At 42.1% G+C, this 20,944-nt stretch overlaps 1 protein-coding gene across 1 annotated transcript; it reads left to right on the top strand.

Annotated features, from left to right (window-relative positions):
• The first annotated feature begins 1,681 nt into the window (after positions 1-1,681).
• Positions 1,682-20,687, top strand: LOC311104931 (proton-coupled zinc antiporter SLC30A9, mitochondrial-like). The gene is made up of 18 exons (XM_084146917.1): positions 1,682-1,981; positions 2,612-2,760; positions 2,879-3,085; positions 4,019-4,169; positions 4,675-4,767; positions 4,991-5,073; positions 5,478-5,536; positions 8,694-8,764; positions 9,418-9,520; positions 10,451-10,506; positions 10,623-10,758; positions 11,036-11,075; positions 11,457-11,528; positions 11,795-11,902; positions 12,530-12,695; positions 14,957-15,086; positions 17,108-17,221; positions 18,955-20,687. The coding sequence occupies exons 2-18, from the start codon at positions 2,652-2,654 to the stop codon at positions 18,997-18,999; spliced, it is 1,743 nt and encodes a 580-aa protein (XP_084003043.1). The 5' UTR covers positions 1,682-1,981; positions 2,612-2,651; the 3' UTR covers positions 19,000-20,687.
• The last annotated feature ends 257 nt before the right edge of the window (positions 20,688-20,944 follow it).

Below are 20,944 nucleotides of genomic sequence, written 5' to 3'. Positions count from 1 at the left end.
TTGAAGAATCTAAAATATATTTTGATTTGTTTAACACTTTTTTTGGTTACTACATGATTCCAAATGTGTTATTTCATAGTTTTGATGTCTTCACTATTATTCTACAATGTAGAAAATAGTAAAAAAATACTCTGGGATGCTGATCTTCTAGGCAGAGTTGCAAAGAGAAAGCCATATCTCAGACTGCCCATCTTAATATTTTATTGGCCAGTCTGAGATGTGGCTTTTTCTTTGCATCCCGGAGTCGCCTCTTCACTGTTGACGTTGAGACTGGTGTTTTGCGGATACTGTTTAATGAAGCTGCCAGTTGAGGACCTGTGAGGCGCCTGTTTCTCAAACTAGACACTAATGTATTTGTCCTCTTGCTCAGTTGTGCACCGGGGCCTCCCACTCCTCTTTCTATTCTGGTTAGAGCCAGTTTGTGCTGTTCTGTGAAGGGAGTAGTACACAGCGTTGTACGAGATCTTCAGTTTCTTGGCAATTTCTCGCATTGAATATCCTTCATTTCTCAGAACAAGAATAGACTGACGAGTTTCAGAAGAAAGTTATTTGTTTCTGGACATTTTGAGCCTGTAATCGAACCCACAATTGCTGACGCTCCAGATACTCAACTAGTCTCAAGAAGGCCAGTTTTATTGCTTCTTTAATCAGCACAACAGTTTTCAGCTGTGCTAACATAATTTCAAAAGGGTTTTCTAATGATCAATTAGCCTTTTAAAATGATAAACTTGGATTAGCAAACACAACATGCCATTGGAACACAGGACTGATGGTTGCTGATAATGGGCCTCTGTACGCCTATGTAGATATTCCATTAAAAATCAGCCATTTCCAGCTACAATAGCCATTTACAACATTAACGATGTCTACACTGTATTTCTAATCAATTTGATGTTATTTTGCACATCTAGCATTACAGTGTTAATACTATTGTAATTATTTTGCACTATAGCCTATGTATTGCCTTACCTCCATAACTTGCTACATTTGCACACACTGTATATATATTTTCTGCTGTATTTTTGACTTTATGTTTTTTACCCCATATGTAACTCTGTGTTGTTTTTATTGCACTGCTTTGCTTTATCTTGGCCAGGTCGCAGTTGTAAATGAGAACCTGTTCTCAACTGGCTTACCTGGTTAAATAAAGGTGGAAAAAAATAATAAAAAAAAATAAAAAAATTATGGACAAAACATTTGCTTTTCTTTCGAAAACAAGGACATTTCTAAGTGATCCCAAACTTTTGAACAGTAGTGTATATACAATCAGAACTTAATTAGCTAACAAAATAAAACGTTTTTTAAAATAAAAATCTGTCATAAAACACCTAGCTAAAAGTATTAAAATATGTACAATATTTACAAAGCTCTCTGCCTACAGCACGGCGCCATGGCAACCACGGAACTCCAACTCCATTACAATAGGAAGCTCTACGCAAATAACTTATGACGCTTTCCAGACAAACGAGAACTCGGAAGAAAAGGAGGTCAAATCGTGACGTCAGTGATTTTCAGGTCCGAAAGTCGGATCTTTAGAAAGTGTCCTGATGCCGCGTTCCAAACAACTCGGAAATCTCTGACTTCAGTGCGTTTAAAACAACTGGGAACTCGAAAAAAACGCGCTCCGACTGGCAAAAATCGATTTGAACGGTCATCCAACTTGGAATTTCAACTCGGAATTTCTGGCATCTTTCTAGAGCTCTGACTTTACGACCTGAAGATCACTGATGTTATGATTTGACCTTTGACTTGGAATTCCGAGTTGGATAACCGTTCAAAACGAGCTCGTTTTTTTTCCTCCGAGTTCACAGTTGTCTTGAACGCACTGGAGTTGGAAGTCAGAGATATTCGAGTTCCCAGTTGCTTTCAACGCGGCATTCGTCTCAGTGAATTTATTTACGGCCGCAGTGGTTATCTTGCTAGCGGGTTAACATAACTCAAAATGGACTGAGATATGCGGAGCAAATATCACACAAGAAAGGTAAGGCCGTCCTGAAATAACAACGACTATCTGCCATCCAAAACAAACGCACAATGAATGTATACGTAGGGAGATGCTTTATTGTAGCATGTGCTAGCAGGCTAACGTTAGCTAGCTAACCAATAGCTAGCTAGGTATTCCAAACCCGTTTGGCCTCTCACCGTCCAGTGCCGGGGGCAGTGGCTGGCTTTATCTGGCTTACCAAGATCAAGTTATCTAGCAAGCAAGCTAGACCGCAAGGTAACAGTGTCCCTCCGTTTTATGTATTGACAGTACTGTTATAACATAACATTGACCAGGTTAACAGGGCGCTTTCGATGTAATGCCAAGTTCTGTGTCATTTGAACCTCAGCCTGCTAACCTAGCTAGTTAGCCAACTAGTTGTCTATCTAGCTATACTAGCCGGTCAGCCAACTTAGAACTAGCTAATTGATGTGATGCGGCATTATTAGCTAACTAGCTAGCTACATCCAGGTACTGCGATCATTTTAGATGGTAGTTGTATCATCATGATGATGATTTCTTTGGGAGGCGAGTCGGGTTTGTCTTGTTAACTTAGTGTAGATAGCTAGGTATGTTTGGCCGAACTCAACCGATGCCTACTGACAGTGCTTGTTCTCACTCAAACAGCAAGTTCCAGCATTGCTCTACGAAGCCCGCAACTGCGAGGATGTTCCCCGGCCTGGCACAGAGACCATGGCAAGTATTCTGCAGGGTCTACCGGCAGCACAGAACCCCACTGTCACAACGACCCCACAGGGTTGCCCGACCATGTCACGGTGAGGCTCACATGTTCAAGTCAATGCTTGACACTTTTTTTTATGCATAACACTGTCAGTGCAAAATGTGTGTAGTGTATCTAATAGTCTGTTTTAGCTAACACACATTTCCCTACAGGGTGGCAGAATGGAGGGATGCACAATCTGTGGTTCAGCCTCCCTGACTTCCGTGTAGCCGCTCTAACAACAAACCGTGTCCAGTACTATTCTACCTCCAGCAGCAGTAAGGATGGCCTCCCTCCTCCTACTACACAAGGACCAGACAGTCCGCCTACTGTGGAGAAGGTGCTAGCTGGGGCTGCACAACTCTCCTCAGACTCCCCAGGTAATGGCCACTGCTTGTCCTGTTTTGGCAATATGTATGTGTATTCACTAGGAACCAAACAGGAGCAAACTTGTTTGTAATACGTTTTGCTATGGTGCCCGCTAATAATACACCCCAGTATTATGTTCAGGTGTAGTAAGAACATTGTCAAAATAGGATTGAAAAGTATCTCTATCAGTCTTTATGTTCTGGTACTCTTTTTTATAATTATTTTTTTAATTATTTTTTTAAACATGCTTGACCCTAACCCCTAAAACAGCTGGAAGTAGTTCTGGTGAATAGGCAATGTGACTTATCTAGCTATGTCTTTTTTAGTTATTGTGTTCAGCAGTGGTGGAAAAAGTACCCAATTGTCATACTGTAGTAAAAGTAAAGCTACCTTAATAGAAAATCACCCTGTAAAATACTACTTGAGAAAAAGTCAAAGTATTTGGTTTCAAATATTCTTAAGTATCAAAAGTGAATGCAATTGCAAAAATATACTTAAGTACAAGTATAAATCATTTAAAAATTGCTTATATTAAGCAAACCAGACGGCACAATTTTCTTGTTTTTTAAATTTACGGATAGCCAGGGGCACACTAAAACACGCAGACATAATTTACAAATTAAGCATTTGTGTTGAGCGAGTCCTCCAGATCAGGGATGTTGTCTTGATAAGTGCTTGAATTGGACCATTTTCCTGTCCTGCTATGCATTCAAAATGTAACGAGTACTTTTGAGTGTCAGGGGGAAATGTATGGAGTAAAAAGTAAATTTATGTTCTTTAGGAATGTAGTAAAGTAAAAGTTGTCAAAAATATAAATAGTAAAGTACAGAAACTTTAAAGTACTACTTAAGTAGTACTTTAAAGTATTTTTATTTAAGTACTTTACACCACTGGTGTTCAGTAAAAAAAAAAAAAATTGGCACTCTTCTTTTTTTTAATCTCAGGGTCAACAACGCCCCAAGGTCTGACAAAAACTGAGACAATTCAAGTGAAAGTGCGGGCTGTGCTTAAGAAGAGGGACTATGGATCCAAGTACACCCAGAACAACTTTATCACTGCAGTCAGAGCTATGAACGAGTTCTGTCTCAAGCCAAGGTAAACCCTCAATAACAGGGAATTTTGACAATTAGGCATTAATGGATACAGGTTAACCAAAACTCACAATGGCAAAAGTATTGCTATTTCTTGTGTGTTTTCTGCTGGTGCGTGGGCAATGTACACTTTGAAAGAAGTTGTAGCTATCCTTTTCTGAATTCAGTGTATTCCAGACCATACTAGTGCTGCTTAGCATTACAATCTTCCACTGAGCTAATGGGGAAACACACTGTGGGTTCGATTACAGGCTCACAATGGCCAGAAACAATGTATGCACTCACTAACTGTAAGTCGCTCTGGATAAGAGCGTCTGCTAAATGACTAAAATGTAAAATTATCACATTAAGGGAAGTTAACATGCCCATGGCTCAGTCATTGATGCAGGGACTGCTTGATGTACTCAGCCCACTGTCGCTGTCTCTCTTTCTGTCTCGCTCGCTATTTCTGACTATTCTCTTTCTTTCTCTCTTTTTCTTTCTCTCTTTTATCTTTCGTGTGACCTTAGTGACCTGGAGCAGCTAAGGAAGATCCGTCGACGCAGCCCACACGACGACACTGAGGCATTCACTGTATTCCTGCGATCAGACGTGGAAGTCAAGTTAGTACATTTTACATTCCTTACTTACCAGTAAAATCATGTCACAAAAAACAAGTGTTTACAGCACCAAAATTAACATCAATTGTTGGAATCATGCACTTTACAGTTGACTGCACATTAGCAACCTTAAGCCAATGTGATGCTATTAGGTAGACTATATTGATGCTAATAGGTAGACCATATTGTATACGAAACGAAAATGTTATTTCAATCGGACTTCCAGAGCTCTAGATGTGTGGGGAAGTCCTGAAGCCCTTGACAGAGAGCGGAAACTCAGGAAAGTGGAGGAGAGAGAGTACGAAGAGAGTAGGTATCCTCCACCCTGCATGTGCATTCTGTGACTAACTGTACAATAACCGTCTATACTTGCTCTGTTTATTATGTGTGTTGTTTTCTTTTTGTAACCCAGCCCAACCTAGGCTGTGTAGTTGGTGTGATGATGTGGTTTTTACATATTGACATGTAGCCTGGGTCATATTTATTAGGTAACAAATGGAAGAGAACGGACTAACTTGGCTAGTCCAATAAGAAATGCTCATTTTCATTTCCCGTTACAAAACGTTTCTGTGCAGGCCCTAATGAACACGACCCACCAGTGGCTACCTGGTTCCTCAGTGGTGTTGCGATTAATTACAATGATGGTCTGTGCTGTGAGCTTGCACTCACTGTCTCCGTTTATGCTCTCTTCACTCCTTTTCACTGTCTTTCAGATATTTTCCGGAATCAGCAGTTGCTAAAGGAGTACAAAGATTTCTGGGGAAACACAAAGGTGAGTCCAGGGCCAATGTGACCTGAAGCAGTGTGATGTGGTTCCCTATTGAAAGCCTTCAAGCTTAGCTAATATTTAAAGTGCAAATATATCCATGTTACACATTTTGACCAGAAGTTCTGTGGTGGTCATTTATGGAGATCTACCAAGATATCTTGAGGATAGAAACGCAACTATCCACAATTCTTACTATCATATTAGCCATGCTATATATTTAGCCATATCATGATAGCCACAACAAAATGGATGGGGAGCCAGGATCTCCTGACCAGACTGAGTGTGATGGACAGAGAAATGGACACCTGTCCTGCTGGCTGCTACCAAAATCCCTCACGTGACCTTTGACCCAGTGCAGGGTTATTTAACCCTCACAGCCCTGCATCACTGGTCCCGTGTGGCTCAGTTGGTAGAGCATGGCGCTACGGTTGTGGGTACGATGCCCATGGTGGATCAGTAGGAAAAATGTACACTACCGTTCAAAAGTTTGGGGTCACTTAGAAATGTCCTTGTTTTCGAAAGAAAATCATTTTTTTGTCCATTTTTAAAAAAAACATAAAATTGATCAGAAATACAGTGTAGACATTGTTAATGTTGTAAATGGCTATTGTAGCTGGAAACAGATTATTTTTAATGGAATATCTACATAGGCGTACAGAGGCCCATTATCAGCAACCATCAGTCCTGTGTTCCAATGGCACGTTGTGTTTGCTAATCCAAGTTTATCATTTTAAAAGGCTAATTGATCATTAGAAAACACTTTTATGAAAACCCAATTATGTTAGCACAGCTGAAAACTGTTGTGCTGATTTTAAAGAAGCAATACAACTGGCCTTCTTGAGACTAGTTGAGTATCTGGAGCGTCAGCAATTGTGGGTTCGAATTACAGGCTCAAAATGGCCAGAAACAAATAACTTTCTTCTGAAACTCGTCAGTCTATTCTTGTTCTGAGAAATTAAGGCTATTCCATACGAGAAATTGCCAAGAAACTGAAGATCTCGTACAACGCTGTGTACTACTCCCTTCACAGAACAGCGCAAACTGGCTCTAACCAGAATAGAAAGAGGAGTGGGAGGCCCCGGTGCACAACTGAGCAAGAGGACAAATACATTAGTGTCTAGTTTGAGAAACAGGCGCATCACAGGTCCTCAACTGGCAGCTTCATGAAATAGTTACCCGCAAAACACCAGTCTCAACGTCAACAGTGAAGAGGCGAGTCCGGGATGCTGACCTTCTAGGCAGAGTTGCAAAGGAAAAGCCATATCTCAGACTGGCCAATAAAAATAAAAGATTAAGATGGGCAGTCTGAGATATGGCTTTTTCTTTGCAACTCATTTCTAAGTGACACCAAACTTTTGAACGGTAGGGTATGCATTTACATGACATTGTTTCATTCTCACCAACGTTCATTGACACAGTGCCTCTGTATAACGCTGGTCTCCTTTCAATGATCCTTTACAGTACAGTACTGCACCACCTAGCATGTGATGGTGCATTCTATACTGTACTTAATTTTTGTGTGCTGAAAATCCTCTAAATATGCTACCTTTGACTCAGCTAGTGCCTTGACTTTTTCCACATTTTGTTACATTACATCCTCATTCTAAAATTAATTAAATAGTTTTTTTCCCCTCATCAATCAACACACAATACCCCATAATGACAAAGCAAAAACAGGTTTTTAGAAATGTTTGCGAATGTATTACAAATATTAAAAAAACATCACATTTACATAAGTATTCAGACGCTTTACTCAGTACTTTGTTGAAGCACCTTTGGCAGCGATTACAGCATCGAGCCTTCTTGGGTATAACGCTACAAGCTTGGCACACCTGTATTTGGGGAGTTTTTACAAATCTTCTCTGCAGATCCTCTCAAGCTTGGTTTGGATGGGGAGCGTTGCTGCACAGCTATTTTAAGGTCTCTCCAGAGATGTTCGATCGGGTTCAAGTCTGGGCTCAGGCTGGGCCACTCAAGGACATTCAGGGACTTGTCCCGAAGCCTCTCCTGCGTTGTCTTGGCTGTGTGCTTAGGGTTGTTGTCCTATTGGAAGGTGAACCTTCGCCCCAATCTGTGGTCCTGAGCGCTCTGGAGCAGGTTGTCATCAAGGATCTCTCTGTACTTTGCTCCGTTCATCATTCCTTTGATCCTGACTAGTCTCCCAGTCCCTGCCGCTGAAAAACATCCCCACAGCATGATGCTGCAACCACCATGCTTCACCGTAGGGCTGGTGCCAGGTTTCCTCCAGACGTGACGCTTGGCATTCAGGCCAAAGAGTTCAATCTTGGTTTCATCAGACCAGAGAATGTTGTTTCTCATGGTCAGAGTCTTTAGGTGCCTTTTGGCAAACTCCAAGCAGGCTGTCATGTGCCTTTTACTGAGGAGTGGCTTCCGTCTGGCCACTCTACCATAAAGGCCTGATTGGTGGAGTGCTGCAGAGATTGTTGTCCTTCTGGAAGGTTCTCCCATCTCAACAGAGGAACTCTAGAGCTCTGTCAGAGTGAACATCGGGTTCTTGGTCACCTCCCTGACCAAGGCCCTTCTCCCCTGATTGCTCAGTTTTGCCAGGCGGCCAGCTCTAGGAAGAGTCTTGGTGGTTCCAAACCACAGGTGGACTCCAAGTTGTAGAAACATCTCAAGGATGATCAATGGAAACAGGATGCACCTGAGCTCAATTTCGAGTCTCATAGCAAAGGGTCTGAATACGTATGTAAATAAGGTATTTCTGTTTTTAATTTGTAGTACATTTGCAAACATTTATAAATACCTGTTTTCACTTTGTCATTATGGGGTAATGTGTGTAGATTGCTGAGGGAATAAAAAAATATATATATATTTTAGAATAATAATGTAACAAAATGTGGAAAGAGTCAAAGGGTCTGAATACTTTCCGAAGGCACTGTATAGGAAGGGCTCTGATGGTTAAACGAAATATGGGTAGTGTCTCTAACTTATTTTGTAACATTCTCTGGAAGTATATATTATGTAGGGGTCTATTCCAGATTAAGACATTCATTGAAAATCCTCAGATAAAAATACTTTATTTGAATTAATTTAGAATGGAATTGACGCTATTGCTTTTCCTAGAATCATAATTCTGATATAGCAGACATTATCTCCAGTAGGCTTGATCTTTTCTCTCCCTTCTCCTGTCATGTAGCCCCGATCAGGCAGCAATAGGGCGACATTTTCACAAGGGCCGGGGAAGGTGGTGATGGTGGCCATATGCATGTAAGTCTCCTTTTCCTCACCTGTTTCCCCCCTCCTCCCAGAATAGTGTCTCATTACTTTTGTCATACCCTACTGTTAAATTGACCTTCATGAAAACTCACGAAAACCCCACAAAAAAACAGCCAATTTATTCTTATGCATGCCAGAATAGTTTAACTGTAGTTGCATTTCATTTTCTTCAGCCGGGGATTCAAATGTGAGTAAAGTACAAGTTGATCAGGGCAAGGGGTAGGTTCTCACACGAGACACTGTTGGTGTATTGGATTAGAGCTATTGAGTTAGCAGGCATGACAGTCACATGAGGGACTCCACTGTGTCTGTTCACATTAACCCCCATGTCATGCAGGAAGTTTAGGAGTTAGCGTAATTAATTTACAAGACACACAGTATGGGTCTTAACTCTTCTCTGGATACATCCTCAATCCAAGTAATTGTTATCAGTTGATACATTGAGTTGGAAAGTATGCTCAATCATGCAAAGAAAAGGAAGTAAAACAAAACATTATTCTATGGGTTAAACACCGGCCATTGAATTGTATATTAGAGAGCGTAAACTTTTAACTCGCCCTATATGAAAACTACTATTTTATTGTCCTCTCTGATTGATGTGAGTAGGTTTTTAAGGTTGATTGTGTTGTTCTCTCTGCCCTCAGTAATGGACTGAATTTCTTCTTCAAGCTCCTGGCTTGGGTGTACACTGGATCAGCCAGCATGTTCTCAGAGGCCATTCACTCCCTGGCTGACACCTGCAACCAGGTCAGATACAGTGGCTATGTCCTAATTATCTCTCCTTCCTCCTAAAGTGTGCCCTTGTTCACTCCCCTTCGCTGATTTGAAAGGTAATGACTGGTATCGGAAATATTGTGGAAACTCCCACGATCCCATGCCTCAATCAATCCAATGCTTTGAGATTTGTGGGAAGTAGTGAATGAGTGCACACTTCAGGAGGAAATATATGTTATTGGGACATGCCCTCCAAATCCACTGGCTACCAAGAAGTGCACATATCGTCACATACCCTGATATTGCAATTAGGGATGAGTTAGAATTCGTGATTAATAGAGTTGGTCCTGTTGTGGACATTCTTACACAGGGACACTCGAAGTCAATCTTAAATGAATCATTGTTTATTATCAGTTAACTGGAGAGGTTCCAACAAACTTGATGCGCCATAGTGAATGTCTGTCAGGAGCTCTCCCGGGGAAGTCCCGTTAGATCTCTTATATACAGACAAGTTATATTTGCATGATTTAGCTTATTCATTCATAATTAATTCATAATTAACGTTTGCTTCATTCATTTGACTGACCTATACTGGGTCATGCATGTGACAGACCAATACCTCATGAGGCTTCTTCTCTCTAAGCTGAGACCTTGGAACTGCGATATCTTTCGTTCTCAAAACAAGGGTCTGGGCGTAGTGCCAATTTACAGATACTGATAGTGAGGGTTCGTTCAATCAGTCACTTGCATGAACACAGAAAACTGTTATTAGAAAAGCACAAACATAAAATGTTCCATCACAGTCCCATCCCTGATTGCAATGGATAACACCAGTTACCATGAGTGTCTTAAAAGCCAGAGCTGGAATGAACTGTATGATAGTCATTGTAAACAATGTGTCATATACAGTATATTTTGTAAAGGCTGCAGATTCGATTTATACCTCATCACTCTCTCCTGCAGGCTCTTCTTGCAATCGGCATCAGCCAGTCTGTCCGGAACCCTGACGCTGTCCACCCGTAAGGACCACACCACCATTAAATGATACTCTGCTCCAACCTGTGTGTGTGTGTGTCTGTCTTCTGGAGGGGGTGAGTGCAGATATAAAACACATGTTTTATTCTCTGACTTTAAGGTACGGCTTCTCCAACATGCGCTACATCGCCTCGCTCATCAGCGGCGTGGGCATCTTCATGATGGGAGCGGGTCTCTCTTGGTACCACGGCATCATGGGACTGCTGCACCCACAGCCAATCGAGTCTCTGCTTTGGGTGAGTGGCCACATTGTTACTGCTGCTGAGGGGATCAGTTTGGGCATGACCACGTGCAGAATAGCTCATCTTAATCACATACTAGCTATTTGGAATGCAAGATTTGTACAGTGATTCTGCACAGTCCGACTGCAATGTTGTCGGTATCAAACATTCACATAATCTTTGATTTTAGTAACTGTTACGTCCTCTTGTCTATTTGCCAAAGTGGTTGATCGAACCGTGCTTTTGGAACGATGTCCCTCTTAATTGTTGGTTTGTGTTTTGTCTCTTGCAGGCTTACTGTATATTGGCAGGATCTCTGGTCTCAGAAGGAGGTATCTTATGGTCTGAAATTACTATCACCCTCTGGGACTGTATTCATCAAGTGTCTCGGAGTAGGAGTTCTGATTTGGGATCAGTTTTGCCTTTTTAGGTCAATATGAATAACATTACCTGGACGGGGGGGGAACTTATCTTAGATCGGCACTCCTATTCTGAGACGCTTGATAGCCCGTGATATGTACTTGTATTTAAAATAAATGGATGTAATGCAGTATATGTGTTCAATAGGAAGGTACACTGACTGTTCTATGGAACCCATGATATGTACTTGTATTTAAAATGGATGTAATGCAGTATATGTGTTCAATAGGAAGGTACACTGACTGTTCTATGGATTTGCATGTTTCTTTTTGCTTCTTCTATCTCCCTCTCAGCAACACTGCTAGTGGCCATCAATGAAATTAAAAAGAGTGCTGGCCAGCAAGGAGTGTCCTTCTATGAATATGGTTCGTACAATGCGTATTTGTTTTGTAACCTTTTTATTTGATGTACTGGTATGCATCAATAACTAGAGTACCTACCCAAGTTTTAACATTACCCCAGTCTTAATTCCAAATTATTTTATAAGTTAGTTGTTAGCATGTATTGCATTATGTAGCTACATCAATGATTTTGTGAGATAAAGTTATCTACATGTCATCCCTTACAATATGTATGTACATCAGTAGTTATTGTTGTGATCAGTAAAGCAGTATGTTGTTTTGATGTGCAGTGATGCAAAGCCGAGACCCCAGCACTAATGTGGTGCTGCTGGAAGACTCTGCTGCTGTGCTGGGAGTGATCATGGCCTCAAGCTGCATGGGGCTCACCTCGCTCACAGGTACACACACACACACATAGCTCATCTCACTCACAGGTACTCACAGGTGTACACACACACACACACACACACACACACACAGCTCATCTCACTCACATGTACATACACACACACACAGGACTCACAAGTGTACACACACCTACACAGAGATGCTATTCATTTCCCCACACGTAGGCACTTCACTCCCAGGTGCTCACACAACCACGGGCCCCTCCAGTGGGCCAACATTGCACAACTTGAGTTCTCGAGTTACCCTAACAGTAACCCAGCTGTCTAAATTCTCTGGCCAGTCAAATACTTAATATTACCAATGTTATGTATTCTGTGTGAACCAGTGCTGTGTATTCTGAGTCTGAAATATATACACAGTACTAACATCCTATGCAGCCTACAAATGCAGATGACCTGGAACGCGTCAATGGTTAAGCCACAACTCCTTATTTAGTATGCGTCCCAAAGGACACCCTATTCCCTAGATGGTGCAATACATAGTACTGCACTAAATAGTGAATAGGGTGCCATTTGGAGCCCCATGGGCCCTGGTCAAAACTAGTGCACTATACCGTGAATATGGTACAATTTTGGACATAGACCAACTCTCTCTTTTTCCCTCGTGCCCTGTGCCAGGTAACCCGCTGTACGACAGCCTGGGCTCTCTGGGTGTGGGAACCCTACTGGGCGTAGTGTCAGCCTTCCTCATCTACACAAACACGGAGGCACTGCTGGGACGCTCCATCCAGGCCGAGCACGTCCAGAAACTCACGGAGTTCCTGGAGAATGATCCCGCTGTCCGGTTAGTCAGTGGCCGCCATGTCCAGTGTCCCAGGGTCGTTTTTATTAGGCACCAAACAGATGTTTTATTTATTTTTGTAATGACAAAAACAAAAAGACAAACAGGAGGGCACTACCTGGAGTTTTCCAATAAGAAACACTCATTTTTGTCTTACTATTGCAACATCGCTGTTAGGTCAGTGGCGCTCCAGCCCCAGGCCTCTCTATCCCTGTACCAGGGTTGTGTTCATTAGGTACCAATCAGAAGGAAAAACAGACTGAAACAGGGTGGGACTACCTTGACTTGGTCCAATAAGAAACACTCCTTTTCATTTTCAGATGCAACGCGATTGAAAATGTGTTCTGTTGCATACCTCCTAATGACCATGACCCTGGCCTATCCCACCACACAATCAGGCCTCAGCGCTCAGCACTGACACCATAGAGTACCACATTATGAGTTATAATACCCATAAAACCTAGCGCTCAAACAGGGAAATGGTTCCAATCGTTTTTCCACCATTCACTTTTCCCATAGGGGATTTTAGAAACACTTCAAATAAGGGCTGTGTTTTGTGTAGGCTTACCCTGGCGTGACGTTTTGATAACCGTGTAAATCTCTCTAGGACAAGGTGACTTTTATCAATATATTTGCCTGTATTTACCCCTCCCAAAAATGAAATGCTAATGTGGCTATCATAAAGAACTACAAATGCCATGATGATCTGGACGAGACTGCCGACTCGAGGCAAAGATAAGAATCTTTGGATTAACTATCTAATGTTAGCTAAATGTAGTAATGAATAAATCGGCTACATTTCTTTAAATGGGCAATTCTGTGAACTGTTTTGTGAATTGAAGTTTTTTAATTGACACAATACCTGTTAGCAAAGGTGTCAGCTAGAGATGATGTTCAGGAGCTTGCAGGGATTTGTAGTTTTGCATGATGTCTACTTTGATGCTAATTAGCATTTTGGAATCTGAGAAATTAGAGCCGAAATACATTGTTTGTCAGGAGCTTAATGAAATGAGTTTCCAAGGCCGAACAACTACACAAAAGCCTAAGATCACCATGCACAATGCCAAGCGTCGGCTTGAGTGGTGTAATGCTCGCCGCCATTGGAAACACGTTCTCTGGAGTGATTAATCACGCTTGACCATCTGGCAGTCCGACTGACAAATCTGGGTTTGGCGGATGGCAGGAGAATACTACCTGCCGCAATGCAAAGTACCAACTGTAAATCCAGGCTCTGTCGTACCCGGCCGTGACCGGGAGACCCATGGGGCGGCGCATAATTGGCCCTGCGTAGGGGAGGGAATGGCCGGCAGGGATGTAGCTCAGTTGGTAGAGCATGGCGTTTGCAATGCCAGGGTTGTGGGTTCAATTCCCACGGGGGGCCAGTATGAAAAATAAAATAATGTATGCACTCACTAACTGTAAGTCGCTCTGGATAAGAGCGTCTGCTAAATTACTTAAATGTAAAGTTTGGTGGAGGAGGAATAATGGTCTGGGGCTGTTTTTCATGGTTCGGGTTAGGCCCCTTAGTTCCTTTTGAAGGGAAATCTTAACGCTACAGCATACGATTCTGTGCTTCCAGCTTTGTGGTAACAGTTTGGGTAAGGCCCTTTCCTGTTTCAGCATGACAATGCCGCTGTGCACAAAGCGAGGACCATACAGAAATGGTTTGTCGAGATCGGTGTAGAAGAACTTGACTGGCCTGTACAGAGACCTGACCTCAACCCCACTGAACACCTTTGGGATGAATAGGAATGCTGACTGCGAGCCAGGCCTAATCGCCCAACATCAGTGCCCGACTTCTCTAATGCTCGTGGCTGAATGGAAGCAAGCCCCCGCAGCAATGTTCCAACATCTAGTGGAAAGCCTTGCTAGAAGAGTGGAGGCTGTTTTAGCAGCAAAGGGGGGACCAACTCCATATTAATGCCCATGACCTTTTGGTCATGTAGTGTATTTCCTAAATTAAACACATTTTTAGCTGAATTCCTGTTTCTCCTTTTTTTTTTTTTTTTGTTGAAACGACTACTTTTAAAAAAACAAAATAAATCACAGTTTTGGCCCGCTGGCTGCATGTTACCGATCCCTGCAGTACGTGATCTGCTCTTGAAATGTATTAATGTTATGGTTTATTTGTCAGTGACCATACACAAAATAAATATTGCCGACGAGTTGGATACATAGCTCATTTACACTTGTGGTCTCTAATATAAAATACATTTGAAAAAATATGTAACTAACACTTTTTTTTTGGTTTTTGCTGTGACCAGGGCGATCCACGATGTGAAGGCCACAGACCTGGGGCTAAGTAAAGTGCGCTTCAAGGCGGAGGTGGACTTTGACGGGAGGGTGGTGACACGCTCCTACCTGGAGAAGCAGGACATCGAACAGATCCTCAACGTAAGGCTAATGTAATGCTAAAAAGTGTTTCATGAAGGCGACTGTTTATCACCATAGCTTTTTTTTTGGTCTTTCTGGTTTGGAGAGTTAGACATCCCTAGTAATCCATCTGCATTGATAGCCATTGTACGATCCTTTAAAGCTGCAATCTGAAATTGTGTTTTTCACCCAAACGGTAACCCTTCCACTTGTTTTGGTATACAGCTGAAGGATGGTGCTGGCGAAATGTTTTATTTCAAACTGATTTTAATACTGTCTTGTACTTTATGTAACAGTGACTGAATATTGCTTAATGATACATGACTCGCCGAATGTAACAGAGCTAGGTGTGTGTGCATGATTATCTAGTCAAAGTACTGAGTGTACAGGTAACTGCCAAAATACAGGAAACACAAACATAGTGTCTTAATAGGGCATTGGGCCACCACGAGCCAGAATAGCTTCAATGCACCTTGGCATAGATTCTACAAGTGCCCAGTGGATGGGGGGCAAAGTCATCCTATGGGCATTGTCATCCTATGGGGGCATAACCATGGTAGCCAAAATAATGGCCTGCCCAGCAAAATAATGGCCTGCCCAGTGCCTTCGGAAAGTATTCAGACCCCTTGACTTTTCCCACATTTTGTTACGTTAAAGCCTTAATCTAAAATGTTATTAAATAAATAAAAATCCTCAGCAATCTGCACACACTACCCCATAATGTCAAAGCGAAAACAGGTTTTTAGAAAATAAATGTTAAATGTATCAAAAAACAGAAATACCTTATTTACATAACTATTCAGACCCTTTGTTATGAGACTCGAAATTGAACTCGGGTGCATCCTGTTTCCATTGATCATCCTTGAGATGTTTCTACAACTTGATTGGAGTCCACCTGTGGTAAATTGATTGGACATGATTTGGAAAGGCACACACCTGTCTATATAAGGTCCCACAGTTGACAGTGCAGGTCAGAGCAAGAACCAAGTCATGAGGTTGAAGGAATTGTCCGTAGAGCTCTGAGATAGGATTTTGTCACGGCACAGATCTGGGGAAGGGTACCAAAACATTTCTGCAGCATTGAAGGTCCCCAAGGACACAGTTGCCTCCTCCATTCTTAAATGGAAGAAGTTTGGAACCGCAAAGACTTTTCCTAGAGCTGGCCGCCCGGCCAAACTGAGCAATCGGGGGAGAAGGGCCTTGTTCATACAGAACCCGATGGTCACTCTGACAGAGCTCTGGCGTTCCTCTGTGGAGATGGGAGAGGGACTGGGTGACTAGTCAGGATCGAGGCAAAGATGAACGGAGCAAAGTACAGAGAGATCCTTGATGAAAACCTGCTCAGGACCTCAGACTGGGGTGAAGGTTCACCTTCCAACAGGACAACGACCCTAAGCACACAGCCAAGACAACGCAGGAGTGGCTTCGGGACAAGTCTTTGAATGTCTTTGAGTGGCACAGCCACAGCCCGGACTTGAACCAGATCGAACATCTCTGGAGAGACCTGAAAATAGCTGTGCAGCGACGCTCCCCATCCAACCTGACAGAGCTTGAGAGGATCTGCAGAGAAGAACGGCAGAAACTCTCCAAATACAAGTGTGCCAAGCTTGTAGCGTCATACCCAATAAGACTTGAGGCTGTAATCGCTGTCAAAGGTGCTTCAACAAAGTATTGAGTAAAGGGTCTGAATACTTATGTAAATGTGATATTTCTGTTTTTTTTATAAATTAGCAAACATTTCTAATAACCTGTTTTTGCTTTGTCATTATGGGGTATTGTGTATAGATTGATGGGGGGGGGGGGGAACGATGTAATAATTTTTAGAATAAGGCTGTAACCTAACAAAATGTGGAAAAAGTCAAGGGGTCTGAATACTTTCCGAAGGCACTGTACATGACCCTAAGCATGATGGGATGTTAATTGCTGAATTAACTCAGGAGCCGCACCTGCTTTCAATATACTTTGTATCCCTCATTTACTCAAGTGTATCCATTATTTTGGCAGTTACCTGTATGTTTGTGTTACTTTGTTGTGGCTTATAGGACATCCAGCAGGTGAAGACCACTGATGAGCTGGAGAACTTCATGCTGAAGCACGGTGAGAACATCATCGACACCCTGGGGGCCGAGGTGGACCGCCTGGAGAAGGAACTCAAGGTAGAGTGGCACCGCACTCCCATTCTCTATGTACCCTTCTCCCCAAGTGTGCACATGCTTATATCGATTCAATGCTTGAAGAACCAATCCACGAAGTAGAGTAAGGGAGTGCACACTTCATGTTAGGGAATTGGAATGCATGTCTGTACTTACCCCTCCGTAGCTCCACCACCAACATGTTACATTTCAACACCATACACATAGCTTGTATTAACTCTTAGTTGGTGATCTGTTGAAGTGCATTCAACAGAAGAAAGGATGAACTCCTAGAAAGATTTAGAGCAAAGGGCTACAATCAGACATGGTTAAATCAAGCTGAAAGTAAACTCATGGATGTTCAGCACAACTACTGAGCAAGCCCTAGAGCCAGACCTTCTGTCCAACAGGTCACTACCTACACCCCACAAAGTCCAGAACTACTAGGCATCATTAAAAAACATTGGCATATTCTACGCTCAGACTCCACTCTATGTAATACATTTCAGTCTGCGGCCGCCTACCGTAGAGCTAAAAACATTAAAGACTGTGTTGTCCGATCCGACATCAGCCAAGGCGCAAACAAGACCAGCCTCCTGCATATTCCCCCCGGCAACTACAAGTGTGGCAATTTACTCAATGCCAGTACACCAAACGTATGAAAAGTTTCTCGCACCCCAGACCGGGTGGAGACATAAAAATCAAAAGTACCATCATCACCTCGCAATGTGATCTATGTGATTCGCTGGCCGTGCGGCTTATTTTACGTAGGATAAACTTCAAGGGAGTTACGCACTAGAATGTGTGAGCACTGAAGTGCCATTACACGTGCTGACCCCAACAGCCCAGTGGCCCTCCATTTCAAAGAGAGGACACTCGCTTTGTGATTCTCTTTGTTTTGTTTTTTTGTTTGGAATTGAACAAGTCAGTAAAAACAAACGTTGTGGCGATGTTGACATACACCGAAGGTCCAGAGAGACGTTCTGGATCCATTACTTAGATACTTTAGTCCCCAGTCTTAATCAAGAGGACTATAGTATGCTTTGGTGACGAGCTCCATCCCTTTGTTGGTCCATTGACAACCCCCCCCCCCCCCCTATTTGTACTTCTTGTTTACACATGGAGGGAGCTTACTAGCTCACTAACTGTTGTCCAAACCAGTTGTTAGACCACTTTGCCTGAGCTTTTGATGTTTATTGTTGCTATCCCTAGTTTTGCTTAGCCCTGTTCATTTTTCAATACACAACATATTAAACATGTATTATATAGTAGTGGTTGTATATCAATTACACCTACTGTAGTTTAAAAAAGCTTGCACAGTTTTCCAATTGTTGTTTACTAGTATCACTTCTGTATTTCATCAATAGGTGGAGACATTGACCACAGCACACCAGACCCTTAGTACTAACCTGTATGGTCTACCACGCTGTCTCTCATTAGCACCACCAGCTGAAGAGAGTTTTCTCCCTAATTGTGTTCCCCATGCCCTGTATGAACTTGTCCATTCCCTTTGGGATTATTCTGAAGCAGGCCATTGTAGGCCGAAACGTCTATTTTAAAACTTGTCTAATAAAACTATGTATTTTTAATGGTGAGTGAGCATTGTAACTTTTCCTGTCCAATGATGGGTTAGTGATCAGAACCAGAAATATCACTCTCATGATATCCCATTATCATCCAAGATAATTGTTGACATTCATTTAATGCTAAAAAGAAGTGGTAAGATTTAATGTGTTGTGTTTTTTGTCCCTCAACAGCAACGCAATCCAGAGGTACGGCACGTCGACCTGGAGATTCTATAACACTACGGATCTACACAGGGAAAGTTGTGCTACAACAAGAAGGGGGGAGGAGAGCCAAGCTGACCTCTGCACTCTGCTTATCTCCCTCCCACTGTCTCCCATCGTCTCTAACCAACTCATCAGAAGAAGTCTTACTGTAGAATAGCCCTGCATCACATAAGCACCAGACACACGTGCTGGGACAGTGTTGATTTATTTAGACATGGTTGTAGTGCGTTGTCACTCTCAGGCAGTGGATGTACAGTTACCTTTTTGAATATAGTTCTCATTCGTTGACTTTTGTTCATGTTTCTGCACAAAGAAAAATAAGTGTTGAAAAATCATGTCTTCGGACTATTCAGAGTCAAATGGACCAGTATCAATAAGCAGTTATACATGAAGCTACATAGAACCACACTCCCTCTGCAAAAATTCCCTTATGAATGCAAATAATTATACAAGTGCTCTTGACAAAAGCAGCATAGAAGAGTTTACTTGAGTATGAGTTTGAAGTATGTAGAGAAAGTATATATATTTTTTATTTATATTTTGGGACAAGTACCTATGTGCACTGCAAAGCTGGCATCTCACCAGTTCATTGATTGGAATTTTGAATTAGTGATGACTAGATTGCGTTCCAATAACAATGTTATTGGTAGCATATACCATTGATGAAAGAAGAGTTGTTCAAAAGTGTTCTAAGAATTAGTGATTTTATATGTTTAAAAGAGTAAGCTGACTGATCTTGAATACAGTAGCACTTAATGAGAAATCAAACCAGTTGCTGCTGGTGTATCAGGCACCCTTAAAGATGCATCATTTCCCAATTCATCCAGTTGTAGGCAGTAGTGTCCCTTGCTCTTACCTCGCTCCCTTTTGCTAGCACAGCTGACCTCTGCGTGTTGCTATGAAGTTCTGCAAACGTGGGGACGGTCACTCGTTTGCTCTCTCAGCGGGCTTGTCAGCAGACGACAGATTGTGTGTTTTGCTCCAAAGATGAAGTGGTCTTCGGACACCCAGACCGAACGAACGTCCCCTCCTTTACCAGTGTAAATAGTAATGGGCTGTCGGTAGCCAATTTGTTTCTGAGCCTTTTGTGAAATAATAAAACTCTTAATGTTTTACCGTGGACAGTTCAGTGTAAAAACTAATAAGACCAGGACAAATAATACATAATATTAATGCTCTGACTATCCATAAAAGATTGTGATGTTTGTACAGCCGTTGTCCCAACTTTGACCTTCCCAGCTTGATATTTCTGCTCCAACCTGGGGTGTATTCAGTGAGGTAAAACATTCACAACGTTGCAGATAGAAATGTAATGAATAGAGCTGACACGATTCCTATTCTATATGACAGAAAATCATAGCTGTGCTATAAAATTAATATCTGTCTGAATGTTCTGTAAAATGTCACCCTCCTGAACAGACTTGTTGCATTCAGTGACTGCTTTTCTTTGAAGTCTGTGTTTATGTAACAGACAGTCTGGCCAATATACAGCAGGTTGCAGAGACACAGCTGTAAGCTTATACCCCAATGGTGAATACATACTCTGCTTTCTTTAGAGGTGGCCTGGAGTTGTTTCTGTTTTGTCGGGGGTGGATATATTTTTAAATGTGTTCATTGATTATGTAAGATTTCCCTTTGGTTATAGAACAATGGAATAACTGCTGAAGGACTTAAAATAAATAAATACATTTATGAACATCTATCTTTTTTGTTGTTGTTAGTATCTTCCCAAAGACTGATGAATTACTCCTGTAATGGTTTTTAATGGGGAGGACATACTGTCGTTCAACACAAGGAATGCCTGTGAAACTTTGGACTATCACAATTCCACACTGGGTATTTGTCCCCTTGAGAGACAGAATATTAATATTCTCCCTGTCTTCCCATCCGGTACCTTATCTTTTTTCTATTGTGGGGCCCTACTATCTAGTGGTGGTTCGGGTTCCTATTGGATACC

This window comes from Coregonus lavaretus (assembly GCF_964263955.1).
Source record: "Coregonus lavaretus genome assembly, chromosome: 29".
NCBI lineage: Eukaryota > Metazoa > Chordata > Actinopteri > Salmoniformes > Salmonidae > Coregonus > Coregonus lavaretus.
The sequence above is the reverse complement of the archived record's forward strand: the minus strand, read 5'-3'. Positions and strand labels throughout refer to the sequence as shown.